Here is a 23856-nt window from a genome sequence, read left to right as displayed (position 1 = left end):
ATTATACTGTTTCTATTTTAAAAAGTTCCAATAAAAGTAGGAGTACCCCAGGGAACATTTATTAGTCCCTTCTCAGCTATATTAAACAGATTAAACTATGCTGATGCAATGTATTTCATAACTTTCCCTTTAGGTTCAGCAAATTTAAACATAGAAACAAAACAATATTAAAACAGTAAATAATAAAAATATTCATGCTAATAAATAAGAGTTGAAAATGTGAATGATATTCTAAAACTCATCAAAAACCAAATAATATTTTTAACTGGCACTTAATACTTTAAAAGACCAGAATCTGAAGGAACCATTTTTAACTGTTACCCACCTCATCTAAATGGAGATATCCAAAAAAGAAACTAAGAAAATTAAATCACTCTATCCATGTAAAAGTAGGTGCTTCTCCAAATAACTAAATAAATTATCTCAGGTAAAGTATCAGATCAACATGAGGTACTGAATCTTTCATGTATTATTTCACAGGAAGAGTTGAGAAGCTTCATGAGATTCCAACTCCATTTGACTCTTCTTTTCTTTGAACTGAAATTCAATTTCTACTGAACCTAAAAAGCTCTGCTAACTATCCCTTCAATTTTTCTTTCTGTACAGCTGTCAAGGGATGAACATTTGTTTTCTGTAACCCACCTCTAAAATCCTTCAATCAAATGAACCTTACAATAAGATTCCTCAAATACTTTGAAAAAAAAATTAGTAGGAATTACATCTTAACAAAGACATAATTCCTAATAACTCTAGGGAAGTTTCAATATCTGCCACATTTGGATTGAAGTAGTTTGATGTAGCACTAATTTAAACTGGTCATTATGAGAACTTTCCCCATATTAGACCTATCTTCTCTTTTCCCTTTACATTGCATCATTTAGGCTGGAAACCCAGAGCAGGGATTTACTTGTTTGCAACAAAATTACTCCAGAGCCTTTTTAGTTAAATGGGTAAAACAATATCCAATTTAGAGATTTAGAGGATTACCTCTAAGTTGCCATGTTCATATTTCAAGAGTAGCAAGTTGGCTCTCTCTCTTTTGCTAGACACTGGGGACCAAGGCCAAAGTTCATCCTTTGCAGCAGACCACCAGCAAATAACCATATTCTGTACGTTATTTATTGTCAAATGACGCTTCATCCTTCTGCTTCCTAGTCCTGGTATATCAATATAAGATACCTGAGTAAGAAAAAATGCAGGGCAAATGTGAAATTACCAAGCAAATGCAGTACATGGGATTTATTTTACATACCAAAATAAATATATAAAACCTAAATATTATGCCTAAACATTATTTCATACTTCAAGTCCACTGATAGCACTGCTTTCAGCATGTCCTATAAGTTATCTATCACTTCTCAGTCTTAGCATTTCATTTATAGCAATAACTCAAAATATGTCAGAATTATCTAGGATTACAACAGAAAAAAGGTAACTTTTGATTTATAATGTGCCAGTCAAATACATTTAGACAATTATTTTTTCTCCTCAGTTTCAATATATAAAACATAAACAACAGAGACTGTTTTCCAAAAAGTATTAAAAGTCTGAATATGAGTGGAAAGTATAGAACTCTTGGCTGTGTTCTGTTGTGATAGTGCTATTTCTTAGATGTAAGAAAGTGGGTCTTGAGTGCTACATTTGCAGTGATTCTCACTATACTAAGGTGTGTGAGAGTATGTGTATATTGTGTGGATGAGTGTATAAATATATACATACTATAGACATGTATGGTTAGGATGTTCTGAACTTTTGCATATGAATATTATCACAGCTTCATGAGGGTCCCATTGATACACGAAGAGAGTTTAAGTAAACTAATACTTACTATTAAAGATTGGTTCGTGTTCCATTTATGTAATACTGTAACCTAAATTAACAAACATATAAAGTGCCAGTGCAAAATAAATAAATAAATAAACTAACTGTTTAGATTCAGTAACACAGGGGTGTCCAACCCCTGGTCTTCAACCCAGTATTGGCCCATGGCCCATAGAGAACCAGGCCATGTTGGGTGAGCGCATGAGTGTACAAAGCTCCATTTGTGCAAGTGGAGGGCGCACGCATGAAACCGTGCCCTCTCATTGCTGCTGCTGCTAGTTAATAAAGCTGGAAAGGCTGAGGACCACTGCAGTAACATACACACATTTACCTCCAAAAACTGCAAGCAAAAGCTTCCTCTAACTGGTTATTAGTGTTTTAATTCAGTAGATACAAAAGCTGGCCTGTTCTTCTATAGTAAACTGCTTCAATTGAGTAGCATCTGAGCATAAAATAGTAGATAATTTCAGGTTCTGAACGTATCTATGGAATTTAGGTCTGGATTTTGACTTGGCCATTTTCAGAAACTGAGTTTGTTCTTGAACCATTATCTTGTCGACTTGGCTTATATGTTTGGTATAGCTATCATCTTCCTGCATGACTTGCTCAGGCTTAAACTCTTGCAGAATTCTTTGATGCAGAGCAGAACTCATAATATCTTCAGTAATGGCAACTGATCCAAGTCCAACCACCATACCCAAACTATGACCCTTTGATGCCTGCCAGTTGGCATGTGAAAGGCAGTATTTGACTTCTAACAGTTAAAACTACATATATAGCCTTTAAAAAATCCAGTTTGAATTCATCTGTCCTTAAAACATTCCTCCAGAAGCCTGGGGTCATCCAGGTGTTTCTCATTACATTTAAAGAAAAATATTCTTGTAAGCAAAGGTTTCTATGTTGCCATTTTCCTTTGAATCCCATTTTACTCTCTCTGCTTTTCTCCTGGTAGAGTCAAGGGAAATGATGCCTGCTGATCCACAGATATTTTGCTGAGTTTCTTTGCGGTTTCCTCAATAGTTTTTTAGTGGCATTGACAAGGTGGCCGCTTTTGGGAAGATTCACTATTGTTCCAAATCATATTGTAGGATGGTATCTGATATTGATTCGTTGAGACCAGAATCTTTAAAATGAGTTTGCATATTTTTCCAGATTGATAATTATCAGTTGGTTTTTTATGAGGCCTTCAAATATATATTTTTGTGCCCCTAGATACCATGTGGTACAAATTTCCCTGTGAAGATGGTAGCCAAACCGTGTGTAGAGGACAAGGCTGGCCCAAATCAATCCTTATTGTTTATTGAAATGTCTCCTAAGTCTTAGTTATTCCTTTAATTGAATTAATTATACTGTGAATGGTTTTCACGCTTGCACATTGGATGTTGAATTATTTTGTTTACAAAATAAATGAAATAAGGCCAAACTTTAGTATTGTCTGTTTACTCAGATTCTCTTTACATATCAGTAGGCCTCAAATGACACTCTGATTTACACCAAGTGGCAGAGATGTACAAACCTTCAGAACATTCAAAAGTCTGCAAAATACTTTTTCATGGAGTATTTTTTGTGTGCATAACATATACATACATAAAGTCATACAAAATTGTAACATCTCTTTAAATGTGCAAGAAAGCCTGTTACATTTTAATAGCCAAGAGATGTTAGATGTGTGTATGAAGGTATACATATAAGGTACATGCATTATAATTTACACTGGGAGAATGAAAGAATGCTACTGGATGAGATGATGCAAATTTCCCTCTCCTTAAAAAATAATAATCATGAATTGGAGGAATTAAATCATGCGCAAATTTATTTATTTATTTTTATTTGATTTGATTTGTCAATTGCTTACAAGATAATAGGTATTAGTATAAACATGAGTAAGAATACAGGAAATAGGTACAAATAAATGGGGACAATAGGACAGGGACGGTAGGCACGATTGTGCACTTATGCACGCCCCTTACAGACCTCTTAGGAATGGGGTAAGGTCAATAGTGGATAGTTTGAGGTTAAAGGAGTGGGGGTTAGAGGATGTAACAACAGAGTCAGGTAGTGCATTCCAGGCATTGAGCACTCTGTTGCTGAAGTTGTACTTTCTGCAATCAAGTTTGGAGCGGTTAACATTGAGTTTATATCTGTTGTGTGCTCTTGTATTGCGGTTGAAGCTGAAGTAGTCATTGACTGGAAGGACATTGCAGCAGATAATTGTGTGCTACGCTTAAGTCCAAACGTAGGTGGCATAGTTCAAGGTTGTCCAAGCCCAAAATCTCTAGCCTGGTGATATAGGGTATTCTGTTGCGAGCAGAGGAGTGTAGTACTCTTCCTGTGAAATACTTCTGGATATACAATATATCTGTCTGATGTACAGTGCAGTTTTCAGATTGATGAGTTGTATTTGAGTATTGGTCTAGCAAAAGTTTTGTATGCTCTAGTTAGCAATTCAATATTTCCAAAGAATCTGACTTCCGGTTTGAGTTTCTTCGGCGACAGACCGAAACCTCGTCTCTGCGAGGCTTCGATCCATGCTTGCTGTTCGAGCGCCCCGAGCCAGCTGGTTTCGGGGCTAAGCTACCCCGTAAAGGTGGTGAAGAAGGGGGAGACTGCCTGCAGGGTTGAGGAGAGCTGCATCTCTCCTCCCCAGCTGGCCATTACTCCCTTTCCCGAAGGCGGTTGTACCGGTGGTCAGAAATGGCCACCACAAAGAAGAACTCGACCGGAAAAGAATGTGCAGGAGGAAGATAAGAGAAAGTTTTGGTTGACTGGGTCAAAAGCAACAAATAAAGTACCCTGGAATTGAAATTATTAAAAAACAATAACATTGTTCCCTAAGAAGATTTTTAAGCTGCGAAGAAGAGAGAAAAGGGAAAAGATTTGGTGTTTTTTTCTCCTTTTACTATACTGACAGCTAAGAGACTTAAGCAAGAAATTGGAAAAAAAATCCACTTTGACATTAATAGGCATTTAATGCTGAAAATAAAAAGTCAAAGAGATAATAAAGATTTGTGGATAATGAAAAGCTTTTGAAAACAGGAAAGGAGAGAGGAAGAATAAAAGGGCAGGATCTGGAAGGGAGGAGACTGCCTGGAATTAAAAAGAACTTACAGCAAAATCTCAACAAGACTTCCAAAAGATACATTTTAACTGAAACATTGCAACAAAAACCCCAGGAAGAGAAAGTGGAAAAAGAAATAAGAAGAAACAGCTTGGGACTATTTGGATTACTTGATGATCTCTGGATTTTTGGTTACTGTATTTGAATGACTAAAATCAATCGGGTGGCTGTTTAAAACTGTTTAAAATGGCTCCACTTTTAGAAGAACTGAAAATGGAACTTAAAAAGTACAAAGAAGTTGCACAAGAAGGGAGAGGTTCTTTTGGCTTTGTATTTCAGTTTTTAGAAATGGAACTATGGGAGCAACAAGAAATGTCTGCAGAACAAGAAGATTGCGACAAAGAAGAAGCCATCTTTAATGAACAAGTAATCTTAGGTGGGGGGAGGAAAGGAGGGAAAGAGAATGGAAAGTTTAAGATTGGGAAAAACAACTCCCCCCCCAAAAAAATAGAGGGAAAAATAAGTATAAAATCAGAAAGCAACAGAAGAGGGAAATGCAGAAGAGAGAATTAAAAGTAGAGAGACAAGGGGGTAAAAAGGGGAGGGAGATGAGAGGGAAGAAAGAAAGGAAAAGAAGTTATAAAGGACAGAAACAAAATATAGAGAAACAGGGCCTATTTAGAGATAATGGGTGAAAATTTAATGGAAAAAGGGATTCTGCAAAGGTACACAAGATAGTATTGTTATGTTAGAAATAGAAATAATTTTAGAAAATATGAAACAATGTATGATTAAAATGTTTGATAAAATAGCTATCGTAATACAGTGGAATGCTTGTCAATAAATAAATGTAACAAAATGAATATTTAATGATTTATAAAACATATGTGAAGAGAAATAAGGGAAAAATTAATTATGGAGATTATACGTGTCTTTAAGGAAGTATGATATTTAATTGAAAAGAAGTGTTAAAGATGTTAAGATTTTAATGATTATTAATGATAGAACTGAATTGGAATGGAATGAGGATTTATAATTACATATATTTATAATCCTTTTTAAAAAGAATATAGTGTGTATTATAAGAATGTACCAAGCAGAATTCGATTGGAAATTATGTATTATGTATTATATTGAAGGTCATAACCTTAAGGTATATATTGAAGTTTAAATAAGAGTTGAATGGATGTACTTAAAAGATATAAAGGTGTCATACTCCAATTAGTAACTACAGGAGAAAATTTGTTTAATGAGAAAAGATAATATGAAATTGAAACAGAACAGACAAAAGTATAAATATAATGATTTGAATTGAGATGAGATAATCAAAATAAAATTGAGAAAATTAAAAGAGGGGAAAAACTATATAGAAAATGTAGAATAGTATAAAATATGGAATAGAACACAAAAAGGAGCATGAAATTGAGTTTTGTGTCTGTATAAAGAAGTTCAACCTGGGACCATGCTATTTTCAAAAAAGATGTTTTACTTGTATTTTGTATGTGTGAAAACTCAAATAAAACTTTATTTAAAAAAAAAAAAAAATTCCGGAGAAGCTTCATAAGATTAGATTTACAACTCTTAAAGCCTTTTTGGCAATGCTGTTACAGTGAGCGCTGGCACTTAGGTCATTTGATATGAGTACTCCAAGGTCCTTGACAGAGTGAGGATTGTCACCGAGGTCATATCCGCCTAGTTTGTATTTGGTGTACTGATTTTTTTTACCAATGTGTAGGACAGAGCATTTGTTGGTCAAGATTTGGAGTTGCCAATTGTTTGACCATTCAGACACATAATCAAGGTCGCTTTGAAGGACAGTAGCATTGTTGGTGGTGTTGAATAGTTTTACATCATCTGCGACGAGGACTCAGTTGCTTATAAGGTGATCGCAAAAGTCATTTATATAGGGTATAAAGAGTGTGGGTCCTAGAGCACTGCCTTGGGAGACACCGCTGTTAACTGGAGCAGGGTTTGATATAGCGCTCCCTATTTTTACTATTTGTTGCCTGTTTGATAGAAATGCAGTAATCCACTTATGAAGGGATCCGGAAATGCTGTAAGAGTTTAATTTTAACAGTAGTTTGTCATGTACCACTGAATCAAAGGCTTTGCAGAAGTCTATGTAAATTGCATCTATAGCTTTATGAGAGAAAGTCTTAGGACTGGAAAGAAAGCTTACATTAGTTCAAAGATATCAAACTTGCGGCCCACAGGCTGGATGTGTCACGCGCTGGCCACACCTATCCCCATTTTAGCAAAGGGGGAAAAAGTCATGATACATCACATGACAACATGATGAAACGAGTTTGATATCCCTGCCTTAGTTGATAATATAATTTCCCTTTTTACTAGAAACAAAGGGCACCATATGATTTGAGGAATACTTACCATCAAAGGACTCTGGTTGACACAAGTGTTATAAATAAAACTGTACTCCATTAAAAAAAATAAATCATTATTTTACCCAGCTGCTGATTTTCTCCCACCAGTTCAAAATTTATTTTCTTCTTCCACTATTCTGCCCTTGCACTTTCCCCCCATGTCTTCCTGCTCATCTGTTTATTACAAACACTTCTTTTGCCTCTAGGGGGGTCTGATCTTTCCACAAATCCCATTATTTCTTTGCTTTTCTGAAAAGGTCCTTCCTTTCCTTGCTCTTCTACGTATATGAACCATGACTTGAATGTGAAAGCATTTTCAGAATGGGATTAGAGCAACGCAGTAGGAGGAACGAAATCCTCATGGGGAGGGAACCAACTGCCTTTGAGTGTGCCAAGTAGTAATAACATAATGCTTTTTAGAACAAAGAAATGAAGGCTATTTCTATTGTAGATTACAGGCAGTCCTTACAAATACAATTGAGCCCAAAATTTCTGTTGTTAAGTGAGACAGTTAAATGAGTTTTGCCCCAATTTACTACCTTTCTTGCCGCAGTGTTAAGTGTATCTCTGCAGTTGTTAAGTTTGTAAATGGTTGTTAAATGGATCTGGCTTCCCCATTGACTTTGCTTGTCAGGCGGTCAAAAGGTGATCACATGACCCTGGGACACTGCAACCGTCATGAGTCAGTTGCCAAAGATCTAAATTTTGATCATGTGACCATGGGGATCCTGTAACAGTTATAAGTATGAAAAACGGTCATAAGTTACTATTTTTCAGTGCCGTTGTAACTTCAAACAGTCACTAAACAAACTGTTTTAAGTCAAAAACTACCTGTGCTTTATTTTTTTACTCATATACAGTTAAAAAAGAGATTTTTTTTCTTTTACTTGGATAAGAAGAAAGAGGGCTGTTAGATAGAGGACAATCATCTTATGGTCTCATCGGCGACCACAAATAACATTTTAAATAACAAATAACATTTTAAAAATAATGTTGATCTTACTGAATCACAGAAGGCATGCAATGACATCACTCTGTTATTTTGTATGTTTAAAAGCAAAATAGATATATTAAGCCTAGTTGAATTCCTGGGATAATCTGATTTTAATAGGGAAACATAGATAATTGCATCACTGAAAACCAATGAATTGGTTTGAATTGGTTTGCAAGCTGCTCATCTCTATAGTTGAAGGGTTGGACTATGAAAAATTCTTTAATAATGTTTCTTTTTCTATCTGCCTTTGAGAGTAACAGTGCAGAATTGAACAGTGTAATTCTAAAGATTTTTTTTAAAATATACCTTACAAAAAAGTATGTTTGAAAACAATTATTTTTGAAAAAAGGGTTGCAGTTTTTTATTTCCCATGTCACTTGCTTTTTTTTGTTAGCCTGAAAATAAAATTTATTAATATACTATTTACATTGAATGAATGAATGAATGAATGAATGAATGAATGAATTGAACTGAATTGAATTGAATTGAATGAGAAGAATTAGGATGCAGATAGGTGGGAATAAGGCTTCTGGTATCCCTTTCAAAGCTCCTTTAGCTGATGATGTTTTTCCTCCAAACCAGAATGAAGGTGGTTAATAAAATCTCCATCACTATTGAATTAGTGAAGAATGTTTTCAGGATATGCTGCTTTTATGAATTTGGAAGAATGGACTGAAATCACTCTAACTAAAAAATGCACACAAATTTACATTGATATATATTTTGCTTTGTTGAAGTGTTTTCTAAAACCATTGCTCATAAATGAAGTATTTCTCATACTGTGAGTGCTAATCCCACATTTCAGTTATTTTGATTGCAACGTGAGCTTTAAAAAAAATTTTTTTGATTGGCATCAGTGTTATTACAAAATCTTTCAATTTTTGCACCCAAAGCTAGCATTTAATGTAAAACTAATTTTGAAATAATCTGGAGATTATTTTTTATAAATTTGACAAATACATGATAACATGTTATTTCTCTTCACTTTTATATTTCTATGTCTGTGAGAACTCGTAAAACTCCTGGTTGTAGATATGGACAGGGAAGCATACAAGTTAAGGAGGAATTTACTGCTGTGACTCCAATCAATACTAAAATGTACAGTCATGGTTGCTTGACAGCATCGACCTATGTGTAAGGATTTAAAGCTACTTATGTATTAAGTTCCACTATACTGACCAAAAGTATTGGAAAAAGGCTACTCATTTCAAATATAACACTGAACATTAAAAGCTCATTTACAATGTATGAATAGTATATATATATATATATACATTTTCCTCCAGGGTTAAGAACTCCAACTGTTCTAAGAAGGGATATACTTTTTGCCAAGTAATATGGATGAGTGACAGCATGATATATAAAGTTTATGCAGCTTTTGAGAATTGTTTAGTTCTATTCCTTCTATTCTATTCTTTTATTATTCAAACTATGTTATTCCAGAGCATGATTATTTGAAAACATGAACAGTACACCATCTGGGTGACACATGCCAAGGAAATATAGATTGCACCACATTTCTGCTTAAGGAATTAATGGAAGGTTGATAGCTGGGGGGGAGTAGAAAAAAACTATCTTGCTATTGCTGGTCAGCAATAATCGAACCACTTTCTGGGGATTAAGCGCATGGCTAAGCCTACTGGACCAGACACAAGCAAAGGGCAGGGGGTCTTCTTATCAGAGAAATGCTTCTGGAGCCAGTCTCACTACATGACAGATTGCTTTCATATTCCTGTCTGCAAGGCAACAAAGGATGGCAGTAATGCGATAATGCCAGAGTGCAATGGGTGTTAAGAACCCGTTGCATTTATGTATTGTATTTAGTAAATAATCAGACTCATCCAAATTGTGATCTCACCACTCAACCAAGGCCCATTAAAAATCAAGGTTAATGCTTTAATAATCCTTTGCTGTTTTTTTTTTATGGCCAAAAAGAACTCCTTTCTATTTGCATGGTCATAATATTATTGACCTCTTCATCCCCTGAATACACATCAAAAGGAACTGAAATCAAAGTAATTACCACTGTTTTCTCTCAGTGAACATTAACTCTTTATCCTCTGTCGTCTGACAATTCAGCAAAGTGGTTTAAAAAGCTATGAAAAGGAAAACATGCAAAACAGCAATGATTTCAGAAGATTTATCCAAAAAATTTAATGCTTTATGGTGTTGAGAGTTTAGAATAAGATATGGCAGGTTATGAAATTTTGAAAAAATAACTATAATGGCTTCACTGAACATTGATAGCATGGATGGAGTTCTCAAGCTATTAGATAGTGAAGTTTGTTACCCACTAGAACTACTTTTAACTATATATTAATTTTGCATAGCTCTTCAACTATTTTATATTAATTTCAGGTGGGTTTTTGTTACCAACTTTCCAAAATTAGCCTTAGCCAGAAATTTTTTTATAACTAATAGCAACCAAGATACTCACTCTAATACATATTGTATAGCTGAGTATAGCGCACAATTTAATTTTAGTACAGTATTATTACACTGAATATACCTTCCTGCTATTTTTAATAACACTATCTTGAAAGGTTTTTTAAGAACATCCATTTTATTAAATTATATAAAATGTATAGGATTACAAATCTTATCCCCACTTTTTGCAACACATTTCCTTTCTTCCTTTTGTATAGATAATGGTACTTAATAATGCCTTTTTCTCTTAGACAAAGAATGAAAAGTTCCTGCTTTTGAAGCAAATTGTATGAACAAGAATGGCTTCGATCCTACCAGTTGCCTCACTCTGATTTCATCCACCCATCTCACCAGTTCTAGCAGAAAGGGTAAGTAATGGGTCTGTTATCTAGGGAGCTACATTTGGTGGGACCTAGAAGGCGGGCCTTTTTTGCTGTGGCACTGGCACTGTGGAATCTTTCTCTCCTATCCGAGGTGAGGGTGGCTTTATTGCTTCTACACTTAGAAGGTCACTTCAGACCTTCATAGAATAGAATGGAATGGAATGGAACAGAATAGAACAGAGTTGGAAGGGACCTTGGAGGTCTTCTAGCCCAACCCCCTGCTTAGGCAGGAAACCCTACACCACTTCAGACAAATGGTTATCCAACATATTTTTTAAAACTTCCAGTGTTGAAGCATTCACAACTTCTGGAGGCCAGTTGTTCCATTGATTAATTGTTCTGACTGTCAGGAAATTTCTCCTTAGTTCTAAGTTGCTTCTCTCCTTGATTAGTTTCCACCCATTGCTTCTGTCCTGCCCTCAGGTGCTTTGGAGAATAGCTTGATTCCCTCTTCTTTATGGCAGCCCCTGAGATATTGGTTATGCCAGCAAGCCTGGAGACTCCAGGAGATGGGTGAACAGGTAAGGTGTCTTCATTACATTATCTCTCCACCTATTAATTTTAACTGTTTATATAGTTTTTAATGTTTTAATATTTGTTAATGTTAATGATTTTAGATATTTGTTTTAATTTTGTAGTACATCACCCAGTGTCACTTGTTTGTAAGATGGGCGACTATATAAATCAGATAAATTAAATAAATAAGAGCAAAAGGAAAGGGAAGAAGTTTGTCATGCCAGCAATTTTGCTTCCTTCATCATGTTTGCTAGTTTTCATTATGCAGGGATGTGGGAAAGTGAGCGCTGAATAATTAGTTTATCTAAGAGGCAACCCACTGAAGAAATACAGATTGTTTCAAAGAAGCTCTATGTTAAATTAATTCAGAATAACTGAAACTATGAATTTATTCTTACAGTTATCTAGATTTTGGTTTTAGCCCAGATTAACATTAAAAATAGCTTCCCGAAATCCAAGTAGGTCTTGTTATCTTTGTTATGCCAACTATTTGGGGCTTTATAGAAAACAACATGCTCTGCCCACATGTAGTAAATTATTGATGGCTTGTTTATGAAACATTCCGTATTAAGATAAATATCAGTTCTCTCAACTTTTCACTATTTAAGTTCATAAACTTTTAAATATACAGAACTACTATCATTCTAATTTTAGAGAATTTTGTATTCTGTGTTAATGTGATTAGAATATTAGATGTTAAAATACATTCCTTTTAATATCAATAATCATGACAGGCAGGAAAATCCAGATAAAATCCAGATCTTTAGCCAATCAGAAGTATATGAGAACAAACCAAGCTACTCTTAATCCATGGTTTAGCAGGCTTAAAATGTGAAGCAACTAATAGTTGTATTCAGAATCTCAATAGAACCTATGCTCATAGGTCTGAGAATGGAGTCTGCCAGTGTAATGATAGCCTTTTACTTGAAAAGAGCTTCTGTAGATGGCAAAAATCGGAAGAAGTTTTGTACCACCTTTTCTAATTAACACATATTATGGAAAGATATAAGCTTTCATTAGCTGTGAACACTTCATCAGATTCATGGAGATCCTTCCTCAGTTTAACCATTCCATAGTGGTTGCCATAGACTGATATGGCTCTCCTACAACGGCTTTGACAATAGATTTTGTTTACCCAAAGAAACTCAGAATACAAATACAATGAAAGAAACGTATGAAAACTATGTTCAATAAAAGAATTACATGAAGCAACCAGTGGAAAAAAATAAGAGAGCCAGTTTGGTGTAGTGGTTAATGTACCAGGAGACAAAACAGAAAATTGTGCATTCTAGTCCTGCCTTAGGCATGAAAACCAGCTGGTTGGCTTTGGGTCAATAACTCTCTCTCAGCCCAACTCCAGGGTTGTTGCTATGGGGAAAGTGGAAGGAGGAAGGAATATTAGATACATTTGCTACCTTGAGTTATTTATACAAATAATAAAGGCAGGATAAAAATAATAAATAAATGTAAATATATATCAACCCTGTTCTAAAGTAAGAAAATAAACACCCAGTCAGAAATTAACCAAACCTTATTTTGAAAACGCAGCTGGATAGGCAGCCTGGTCTTGGAACAATAATTACCCTATAATGCCCTGAATATTTGATATTTCCAGAGACATAAAACAAGTTTAAAACAATATATTTTCATCAAATATATTGTTACAGATTAGATTGTTGAATCTGCAAGAGTGAGATTGAAAATCTTGTTGCCAAGCAAGGTTAGTTGAAGGATAGAGGGAAGACAAGACTTTGATTTAGCTCATGATTTATAGTTGCTGTGTATTATTAATTATTTTTCTTAGTATTATGTACTTCAGTGGTATAATAGTTAAAAGCAATATATATAATTTATGAAAAAGCAGTAAATAATACCTGCATGCTTAAAATACTTAATTTTAAATCATCCCACATTTCAAGGGCAGTTCTGTAAGGGCTAAAGGCAGTTGCAGTAAAGGCATAAGGCAGGTCACCAACCATAGCTTTCCACCAACTCTTTTACAAGTGGCAAAATAGTTCCAATCATTATATATTGTAGGGGTACAATATGCTCTCTTATTGGAACAGATACCATTCGTTTTTCTGAAATGCTTCATGGGAGTGGACAAATCAATGCCAACTCCAGCAGTAAGGGCAAAATTAAATATATCTTCTACAAAACGTCACCAAGCAATTAAAGTAACGATCATTGGCAGAAGATATTGATTATGAAACCCAATTGTGTTTCAAAGAGCAGACTTTTAGTATGTCTCCTTGCACTTGAACTGCCCATCTCACAATATGTATTCTTTATCCAATTTCCAGTCCAATCAAATCTTGGCTATTTATGCCCAAGATTAAACATGCTAAATTCTTGAAGTGGATGTCTTAACACAATCAGCCTCCCAGATGGAAAAATATTTAATAACTTATATATCCCAACATCTTAGAACAGCTTTCTATAGATCATGCTTTGAACAACTAGATTCCAGTATAAGATACAGGAGGTTCCATGGTATCCCATTCAAATAAAGACTGTGTATATGTAGTGTGCCAGCTCTTGAAGACATATCCTCTTTGATTGTAAAATATATTTAATGGAAAGGACCACATACTTAGATCCTCACTTAAAAACTAAAATATATTTGGACACCCAAGAGAAGTTATCTTACTTCTTGCAGGGAATGAACCTGCATATTTAACAAGATTAGAAGTTATGTATCAAAGGTATTTTGTAAATGATAGACCATTTAGAATAGATTGGGGTTGATTGCAAAAATAGTAATTTATGTTAATGTTTTTTTCACATAGATTTGTCAGCCAGATATTCAGACTGGTTTTGATTATCCACCTATCAGGTCTTTCCCAAGGATATGGAATAGGTAGATGGTGATGTTTTATGATGTTAGATATCGTCACAGAATGTAAGCTGTTCCAAATAAAGCTGTCTTTTGCAATTAGACTGATGGCAAATTTGTCAATGCCAATGGTGTTCAAGCAGTGCTTCAGTTGCTTTGGGATTGCACCCACGGTGTCTTTTACTATTAGAGCTACCTTTGCTTTGTTTTGTCAGTATCATTCTATTTTTATTTACAGGTCTTTGTATTTTGTTCTCTTCTCTAGTTCTTTCTCTTCTATTCTGCTGTCTTTAGGTACTGCCATGTCCACTTTCCAGACTACTTTGTCTTTCTTAGTGACAAGTGTTAAATCTGACATATGCCTTAAAGTCCCAGAGCACTTTGCCTTTTCCATTTCCTATTACTTTCTCTATTTTATGGTCCCACCAGTTCTTGAATGTAATTTATAATGATGAGACGATTAATCAATATTTGTACCATACTAAGGGTGTTGTACCATAATAAAGGTGGACAAAGTTGCCCTAAGAAAATTGTTATGATTATCTTCTTTTCCTAGTTTATTGTTTTAATAGTTAAAAATCGATTGGAACTGGAAATTCTGCTTTTATCCATTTTTGCAGTACACTTTTAGGAATTGCAGACAAGAACAACATAAAGAACAATTTAAAATGTCTTTCCCTTCCCTTTCCCTTTGGAATTGAAATACTGCACCAGCTCTACTTATTTCTTACTTACCGTATATACTCAAGTATAAGCCGAGTTTTTCAGCACATTTTTTGTGCTGAAAAAAATCCCCTCGGCTTATACTCGAGTGAGATTCCCCTCTGAAAAAAAATGGTGTGGAGCTCCGGAGCTGGGCAGCCGCTTCCCTGCTTCCGTGTTTCCTTTGCAACTTGTAAGCATGGGGGTAATCGGAAGCAGAAAAGTTCTTGCATGAGGATATATTGTTTTTTCTTTTTTTAACTGTTTTTTTTGGGGGGGAAGACCCACCGTCATGTGAGAATGCTCAGACACGAAATCTATCCGCCCGAAAATAAGTGTGTGTGTGTGTAGGGGGGGGGGATTTTAACAGAGGGAAGACGTAGGGAGAAGACAAAAGCGACGGAAGATCCTTCAGGGGAAACTGAGGGGGAGACTCACCCTTGGTCCAGATGAGCCCCCTTCCCCGCCCCTAAGGAAGCAGAGGCAGCCTGCAAGGGCAGGCAAGCCCCACTTCGCAGACTCCGTCTGTCCTTGCTCCCACCCACCCACCCAAAGCCACGAAGTCCCCCAATCGCGCAGCCCAGAATCGCCCTCTCCTCAGGGGGCAGCAACGATGCCCGGCATTTCCCGAGACAAGAAACTCCGCCGTGCAATGAAAGCAGGCTCACGGGCTCAGAAAACAATGCGAGCCGAGGTGGCTTCGGCTCCGCTTGGCTTCGTTTCCTCAGCCCCAGCTGCTTTCAGTCCGCTCGAGAGGAGGGGGAGGAGGTGGTGGCAGCGGCTCGCGTTGTTTTCTGAGCTCTAGGCTTTTTCTTCATCTTCTTGTTCCCTATTTACTGGTCTCTTTCAAAGAGGAAATTGTGAACATCAAACTTATTCTCAACTGTCCTAGTGAAAGTTTTAATTAGATAATAATTCCCTCCCGGTGGCATTTTTTAATGCCAAGAGTGAATGAAGTTAACTTGCAATTGAGTATGCCATGTTAATTCATGCCATCTTGACACTAATGAAAGCAACATGCCTTTTTAGTTATATTTCATAGAAGTTATCTATTTTTCATAGAGGTATCTATTTTTATTTTTGAAATTTACCAGTAGCTGCTGCATTTCCCACCCTAGGCTTATACTCGAGTCAATAAGTTTTCCCAGTTTTTTGTGGTAAAATTAGGTGCCTCGGCTTATATTCGGGTTGGCTTATACTCGAGTATATACGGTAATTATAACTGTTGGCTAATTCCCAGGTAACTAAGTATAAGATTACTTTTTTTTAACTCGCATCATATGTTTGTTCTTCTGATAACATATCTTTGTACATCTTACTAAATTTTCACATGAACAGAGATGAATAATTCATTCTTCTTGTTTAGAGGAAATTTAAGATAAAAAATGTAATAAAGACATATGATAAATCTAGATCTTTCTAATGGCAATCTCACAGACTTCACCGAATCATTACAATACCTGAATGTTATTATTCATCAGGTTTGATATTGTCTAGGTTAGTTTTTGTCATTATTAAAAGTTCAGATATCTACTATAAAAGGAAATGTTTCCTTTTTTTCTATCTTAAAGTCTCCTACTATTCAGATTTATTAGGTGCCTTCTTACTGTCAATTTTGTAAGCAAACAGCTCCAAGGAGAGATGCTATGTCTCTTTTTTCATTTTTGTCCTTTTTTTGCACTTTTTCAGCTCTATATTATTTTCTTTAGTTGTATACTATACTGGATAATGTTCTTCATGATCCAGTTACAATAGACTGTTTCCTTTTATATTTGAAGTAAAGTAAATAGTTTGCAAATGAATTATTTTTGGAGGGTGGGTGTGCTAATACTTCTTGTTTACGTTAGAGTAGAATCAAGTTGATTATCTAGCTAGAGTATAGGTTGTTGAATTGATCAGGAGTTAGACTGACAAGTTGTGCTTTTTTGGCAAGGTTGAAAACAAAGAGTTTTGATCAGAATGCAAAATGTAGAATGATGAGGTGTTATAAAAAAAAATCAATATGCAAGCTGATTTCTGAATAGTTTCTACCCCAACATTACTGCATAAGCATACACAATGGGCACCAGTTGGAGGGGGGAGGTTCATATATATGCCTATACACGGGAACAACTTCATGGGACTAATAATCTAGCATCACACCCATGTCATTTGCATTCCTCCCAGGAGGAGGAGGTAAGTTGTGTAAGGTCCCACCAACCTGCCCTGCACATCCCCCCCACCCCCCCAACCCGAGGAGGCCCCCCCCCCCCCCAAGGTCTAAGCCTAAATTCCTTTTCTTTTCCCCTGAAGGCAAATCCTTCTTTTTTGAAAAAGTGCATATAGTTTAGTGATTTCCTTCTTGCTGTTTGTGTTTTGAGGGTTTGTTTTATTGCTGATTTAATTGGTGCTGATTGCCTTGGATAATGTTACTGTATAGGTTTTTTTTTTGTTATGCACTACTTTGTTAAATAAATAAATTGTATCTAAATGTTTGAAAATTAATGTTTATATTTCAGAATACCTATCACAAAGGCTGATCACACCTACAATTTTAGTTATTTAAAAACAATGTCTTCATGTGCTGCATTTATGAACTGTTTCCAATGTTTTTAAGACAAAATGTATGTAAAATTATATATATGCATACACAATCATTACAATCAACAATTAAAAAAACATCATTATACTCCTACAGTTAATGCAATCCACCATAAAACAGCAATTGTATAGAGCTACAGCATTAATATAAATAGAAATTCTTTTTCAGTTATAAATATTAGGCTGATTAAACTATTAGAAATATTATTAAAATTAAACTTTAAATATTTCAATTATGGTAGTGGTTCTCATTTAATCTTTTTCTTGAATATTCATGTTTTTTTTTTCTGTTTTCTGTTCATGTAAACTATGTTTTTGGTCCAAAAGAGAGGATAATTAAACACATGCAAGATAGATTTGGAAAATAAATTACTACAGTAAGTTATTCCAAAGCTGCTTTGCAATGATGCTAAGTATATATAGAATTTGATGATGGTTACCGAAAGTCCAAACTTAACAAACACACAAAAGTGTACATCACCTTGAAGTAAACAACATATCAGTTCCTTGTGAACAGTGAACTGTCTCAAATCCATGTTTTAGAGATTGGATCAATCTTGCAAACACAACTCAGTATTGAAAAGAGGCCTTCAACTGAAGCAGCCTGGAAAATATATTAGGTGTCCATTCTAGCAGAGAACATTCCCAACAAATTCTATAATATAATCTGGCAAGATATTTAGTGTAATTCACTAAAACGAGCCTGGTAGATACAAAATCTATCTAATGGAGAAATAACAAAAAAGCAATAGGACAAAAATAATAGTAGTTAGCAAAACATTTTGTCATGTTTGTTATCTAATAACATTTTAGCAGTGATAGGGGATGAAAGGCAGCATATATTCATACTTACAATGTAGTGGAGACTAGTCTTTTAATAATTTCCATTTTTCATTTTGAAAACAAATAAAATGAAAACTTTTCTTGTTTCATTTGAAGAATTTCTTCTATCTCATATATATTGAGAATATATCAGGATGGAACAAGTTAATTAATTCAAAAGCCTCTGTCTCAAATCTCAATATTATAAATTGAATCCAGTTCCTTTCACTATAAACCAGTATTGCCAATGGCAAAGGATTTTGAAAGCGGTAGTCCAAACTACTTTAGAGAAACCCTGTTTATGTCCATCTTGTATCTTGCATTGCTTTACAAGCACAATACTACCTTCAAGACCTAGTCTGGTACTGCCAACTAAATTTGGCTTTTAATATTCTATGCAAAGTTTGTAAACATTCTATTTGCTGCATTTTGTTGCACAATATTATCATTTTTAAGCTCCTTATTGCAGACTGATTAATGCTTCATGATTTTCTTCCTTCATCAGGATCCAGATATACAATAGAATCTGAATACAAGAGGAGATTATTTATCACTGATACAGTGGCCTCTTTCTCATATATTAAGCACAATCCGGCCTAAGTTTGTCTACAGTTTACCTTTGGTAACTATTTCTAAAACCTTATAGTATAAAGTAGACTGAAATGTCTGCCTGCCTGCCTGCCTGCCTGCCTATCTTTCTTGACAGTTATAACAGTCCATATGAAATTCAATTTAAGCATCACTGAAAAGATTTGTTTATACTTTATACTAAATCCCTATCTTTTTCTTAGCATCCACTTCTCCAATTATGATACAATTATCATACTTGCAAAATCATTAAAGGCTGTACCTTAAAATCGAAGTTTGAGAGCTTTTCAAGTCTTTTGTTTACATCTGGAGAATTTGCTTTTTTTGAGAGTTGAATGAAACAGAGTTTGCTTTGTTCCCAAAATGAAAAGATCATAAAAGTATCAGTAAGCACAGCTGGAAGAAAACAACAACAACATTTTAATACTTATCTCTGATAACAAAATAAATTGCTGAAATCTCCACTGGAATATTGGAAGATAAAAATACATTTTCAGCACTATGCATGACTTCTGTGATGTACTGATATAAGTGTTTCTCCTACTGTGTCTTTTTGAAAATGGTAAGTAAAGCCTAGGAAGCAGATGTAATAAAATTGAACAAATTATGATATATTTTAAAGATATGGGTATTTTACAGTATCTCTTCTATTGGTTCTTTTCTTTTAAAGTTCTGTCAGATAATAATCTCTTCTGCAGTGGTTAACACTGGATGAGTGAAAATATTGTTGGTATGCTCGAGTGAAGCATAAATATATTAAAAAAGTACCAAATGAGAGGGCAGTTATTACTGTGGCTTAACTGATTTCTTGGAGTTGTTATGCCTTAAGAAATAGAAATGGGTGGGGTAAGGTGTTTGTTTGGTGCATTTTTTTAAAATTGTGAAATGAAAAGCATACATGAAAATGAATGAAACCAATTAGCTCTGCAGGCACCTGAAGTTTATAAAGCTACCAATACAATGTTTTTGGCTGGGGGAGGGGGCGGGGAGGGATGGTGATGACACTGTAATGAGTATCAGCTACTCCTGCATTATGGCTTCCAAAATTACAATAAAGACATCTACTATAATAAAAGGGGAAAATAATTAAGAAATTACTTCAAAGATCTCATAAAATAACCCTCCCCAAAATAACCCCCCGAGCCCAAAATAACCCTCCCCAAACAAATTAACATTAAAAAATAAAAGCTCTGCTTTCTTAATTTGTGTTAATCTTTTAGTAACTTTTAGCTAACTTTTCACACAATTAGCTAGCGGTACTATGTTTTCTACTATATTAGGAGGAGGAATTAAAAACTAATAATAGATTCCAGATAGATAACCTTTTGGAATGCCTCAAAAGTGAATTATTTATTTAGCATATGCCATATCATATATGGTTTAGCAATATATAAACATTTCACCTAGATTAGTAAAACACAATAAAATATAAATGTTAAAAAGATCTATGTTCAAATACCAATTCTAGGCCATCTAATCATTGAAGCACAGCATTTTAATATATCCGCTTATAATTTATTTATTTATTTAAGGAAATTTATATTGCTGCGTATTCACACATGGCGACTTAAGGTGGCTTACAGGAATATAAAAACCTCATATATAAAATAATAAAACTAATAAAAGAGAATAATAATATAATAAATAAAATAATATAGTAACCCCAGCCCAACGACAACATCACACAAGCCATTTAATAGGCTCCATCCCGCTCTGTGTTCCCCAGGTCTTCAGCACCTTCTGGAGACATTATAAATGGCCTTAATGAGAAACTAAATGAATGATACAAGGGGAGGTGCTAGCTGAAAGACAAGTTGGCCTTAGGGCTGGGTAATCAACATTAGATCAATGCATCATTTTACATAATCTGGCAGAGAAATACTTTAACCTCCTGCAAGGAATTCTCTGTGCCATGTTCAGAGGTGACATTCAGCCAGTTCAGACCAGTTCTACTGAACCAATAGTAATGATTCTACGCAGTTCAGAGAACCAGCAAAACATACCACCTCCTTACCACACCCAGCTCTGCCCTATATATTTTGCCTTCGCCACACAGCCCAGCTAATCTTCGTGCCTCACCTCTACGCCTCACCCCCTCTGCTCATGAAAGGTAAGCATGCCACCTGCTCTTTGCTGGGTCAGGAAACACACCATTCCCTTGCTCCGGCCTTGCCCTGGGCCTCTGCCTGCATGCTGCCACCACCCTCTGGCCTCAAACTATGGCCCCTAGGCTGAAGCAATTTATTTGGTCTGCAGCCTGCCGTGCTGGGGGGGGACAGCGTGGGCGCAGGAGGACTGAAGCGGTTTGGGAATAGACTGGACAGTTCTTCTTACCTATAAGAAGTCCCATCCGGAAAGCACTGCAGCGAAGATCTTGCACCCGCTTCTTCTGACCCTTGCCGAGCCTCGGTCGCTTGTGGAGACATTCCATGTGCTCTCTGGGTCAGCAGCTGCTTCTCTCTGCTGCTGCTCTTGCTGGGAGAGCATCTTGCGCAATTTAGCAGCTGTGAGCTGCCACTTTCCTCTAAGCCCCATTCTGAAAGCGCCGTGGCTGAGAGAAACACCATTCAACATGGCTGCTGCTTCTCTGTGCCATAGCGCAGGGGTCACCAACCACAAGTCCTACCGGGCCGCTGGCTTGCTGGGCGCCGCCATCTTTTTTTGATGAAAAAGTGCTTCCGGTGAGCTTTTCCGGTAGAAAGCTCACGGAAGCACGTTTCATCAAAAAAGATGGCGGCGCAGCGCTCCAGTGAGCTTTTCTGGGAGAAAGCTCACCGGAAGCACGTTTTCATCAAAAAAGATGGCGGCGCCAGCGCTTCGGTGAGCTTTTCCGGTAGAAAGCCATTTCTACCCGGAAAAGCTCACGAGCATGCGCTTATCTTTGATGAAAAGTGCTCCGTGAGGTCACCGGAAGCACTTTTTCATCAAAAAGATGGCGGCGCCCAGCTGATGCCGGTACCGGGCCGCGGCGCCTAGCTGATGCCGGTACCGGGCCGCGGCGTAAAAAAGGTTGGGGATCACTGCCATAGCACTTTCCAGGTGGGACTTAAGGGAAAGTGGCAGCTCACAGCTGCTAAATTGCACAAGACGTTCTCCCAGCACTGCGGAGAAAAGCAGCCGCTGCTCCAGAGAGCAGAGATGGAGGGGAGCAGGCCCCGAAAAGCTGCTTAGTCTAGCCTTGCCATTGGCAGAAGCTGTGCACTCACGTACACTCACATTTTTACTGAACCAGTGGTGGAATTATTTGAAACCCACCACTGGCCATATTCATTGACCTGAAGGCAGCTTGTTACTTGGTCTCCAGAGAGAGGCTGTGGCAAAAACTAGCAGCCACATCCAGAGGTTGCTGTCTACTCCAGCACATCGGGGGCCCACATGGGAATATCTATATGCAAATTCAATGTGCTGCCATAGGAGGTCTCTCTGCAGCAACTCTAACTTTAAACAGAATCAAATATTCTAAAGGGAATCAAATAGTATCCTTATTTTCCTATTTAATTTTTTATGCCAATTTCACAGTTTTGGCATTTTCTAAAAGTAAAGTTCAATCTCCTATATTAAGTGATATCCATCTTTTTTTTATTGATGATGATACTGTTCTTTCCCATATTCCCAGTGTGGTTTTGGCAGGTGCTAGCAACATATTGCCATATTGTCATGATGAAAAAGTATAAATTATTTAAAAAACAAAAATAGTTTTCTTTAATAAATAGCATGCTGACCATAACCAGGAAATCATGGCACTCCAATTGAGATTTAGTTTTTAAAATACTGAAAACATCATCTAATACTGCTTGGGAGCAACAAAACCTATGAAATTATATCTTGTGCTCCAAAATTTTCCAATACAATAATTAACTTCCTAGTTTTTATGTTGATAATTTCATTTCTGTAAGCAGTCAAATTATAAGATGCTGAGCTTTCTGCTGTATGAAGCACAACTTCATACAATATGTAGAGGGATGCCAACATTTAGCATTTGTCACTACTGTAACTCCTGATACTCTAATATCCTAATTCCTTATTTCATTTTATTATTGTATTTATTTTCCATTTAGGCTCTTTCATTGCAATTAGCTAAGTAAATCTTGGTATACTGGAAGCATTACAACGAATGTTTTTATTTCAAAGATGAAATAGTTTTAAGAGCAATATCTTAGTCAAAGCCTCTATGGTAGTAGTTTGGAGTTTATTGTATATTGATTTTGATGATTATCACAGTTGCCTTTATAGGTTTCTTACTGTCTTGAGGTTATTTTGAATTATGTTTTTATATGTTATAGCTATGTTGATTTAAAGTAAAACAATAAATCTTCAGTATCATTTTTTTAGCATCGTGCTATTCAAGCTGAATGTTTAGACCTCAGTAATAATTAAAATTATTCATTTAAATGCAGACCTTTGTTAATAAAAGCTACCTAGTCTTACAATAATGTGAAGTATAGACAATTATCAGTTCAAAATATCATTTTAAAATATTATTTCTGTGAATTCTAAATTTATTACATTACCATACTTTCTCATTTTTATTTAAATTCTGAATAAAATCCCTATTGAAGTATTTTTACCTGGTTTTGTGTACAAGTTCCAAAGTCTATTTACTCTAGTTACAACACTACCTATTCATATCAGTTTTCTTTACATCATAAGGCAGTGGACTGCCTTTGCCTTTTCTTGGGATTCAAATTTGCAATATATTTGTATTTTCTGTTGGTCTCCCATAAAAATTGTAACTAGAACCAACTCTG

At 35.8% G+C, this 23856-nt stretch overlaps 1 protein-coding gene and 1 long non-coding RNA gene across 3 annotated transcripts in view; one reads left to right on the top strand and one right to left on the bottom strand.

The window, feature by feature from the left end:
* The window catches only part of WDPCP (WD repeat containing planar cell polarity effector), a 173843-nt gene that overhangs the window by 95647 nt on the left and 54340 nt on the right, over nt 1-23856 (bottom strand). For both annotated transcript variants that reach the window (XM_026668428.2, XM_026668429.2), the window contains exons 8-9: nt 19371-19504; nt 988-1179 (exon numbers count right to left, since the gene is read on the bottom strand). In XM_026668428.2, the coding sequence (XP_026524213.2) occupies nt 988-1179; nt 19371-19504 (326 nt within the window). The remainder of the gene's footprint in view (nt 1-987; nt 1180-19370; nt 19505-23856) is intronic.
* The window catches only part of LOC148133057 (uncharacterized), an 80080-nt gene that overhangs the window by 14466 nt on the left and 41758 nt on the right, over nt 1-23856 (top strand). Inside the window, exons 2-3 of the long non-coding RNA XR_015746417.1 lie at nt 10933-11049; nt 11488-11585. This is a non-coding gene — a long non-coding RNA (uncharacterized LOC148133057). The remainder of the gene's footprint in view (nt 1-10932; nt 11050-11487; nt 11586-23856) is intronic.

This window comes from Notechis scutatus, chromosome 1, assembly GCF_049901735.1.
Source record: "Notechis scutatus isolate UNSWTSFEM ecotype Mainland chromosome 1, rNotScu1.2, whole genome shotgun sequence".
NCBI classification, from domain to species: Eukaryota; Metazoa; Chordata; class Lepidosauria; order Squamata; family Elapidae; genus Notechis; species Notechis scutatus.
The sequence above is the reverse complement of the archived record's forward strand: the minus strand, read 5'-3'. Positions and strand labels throughout refer to the sequence as shown.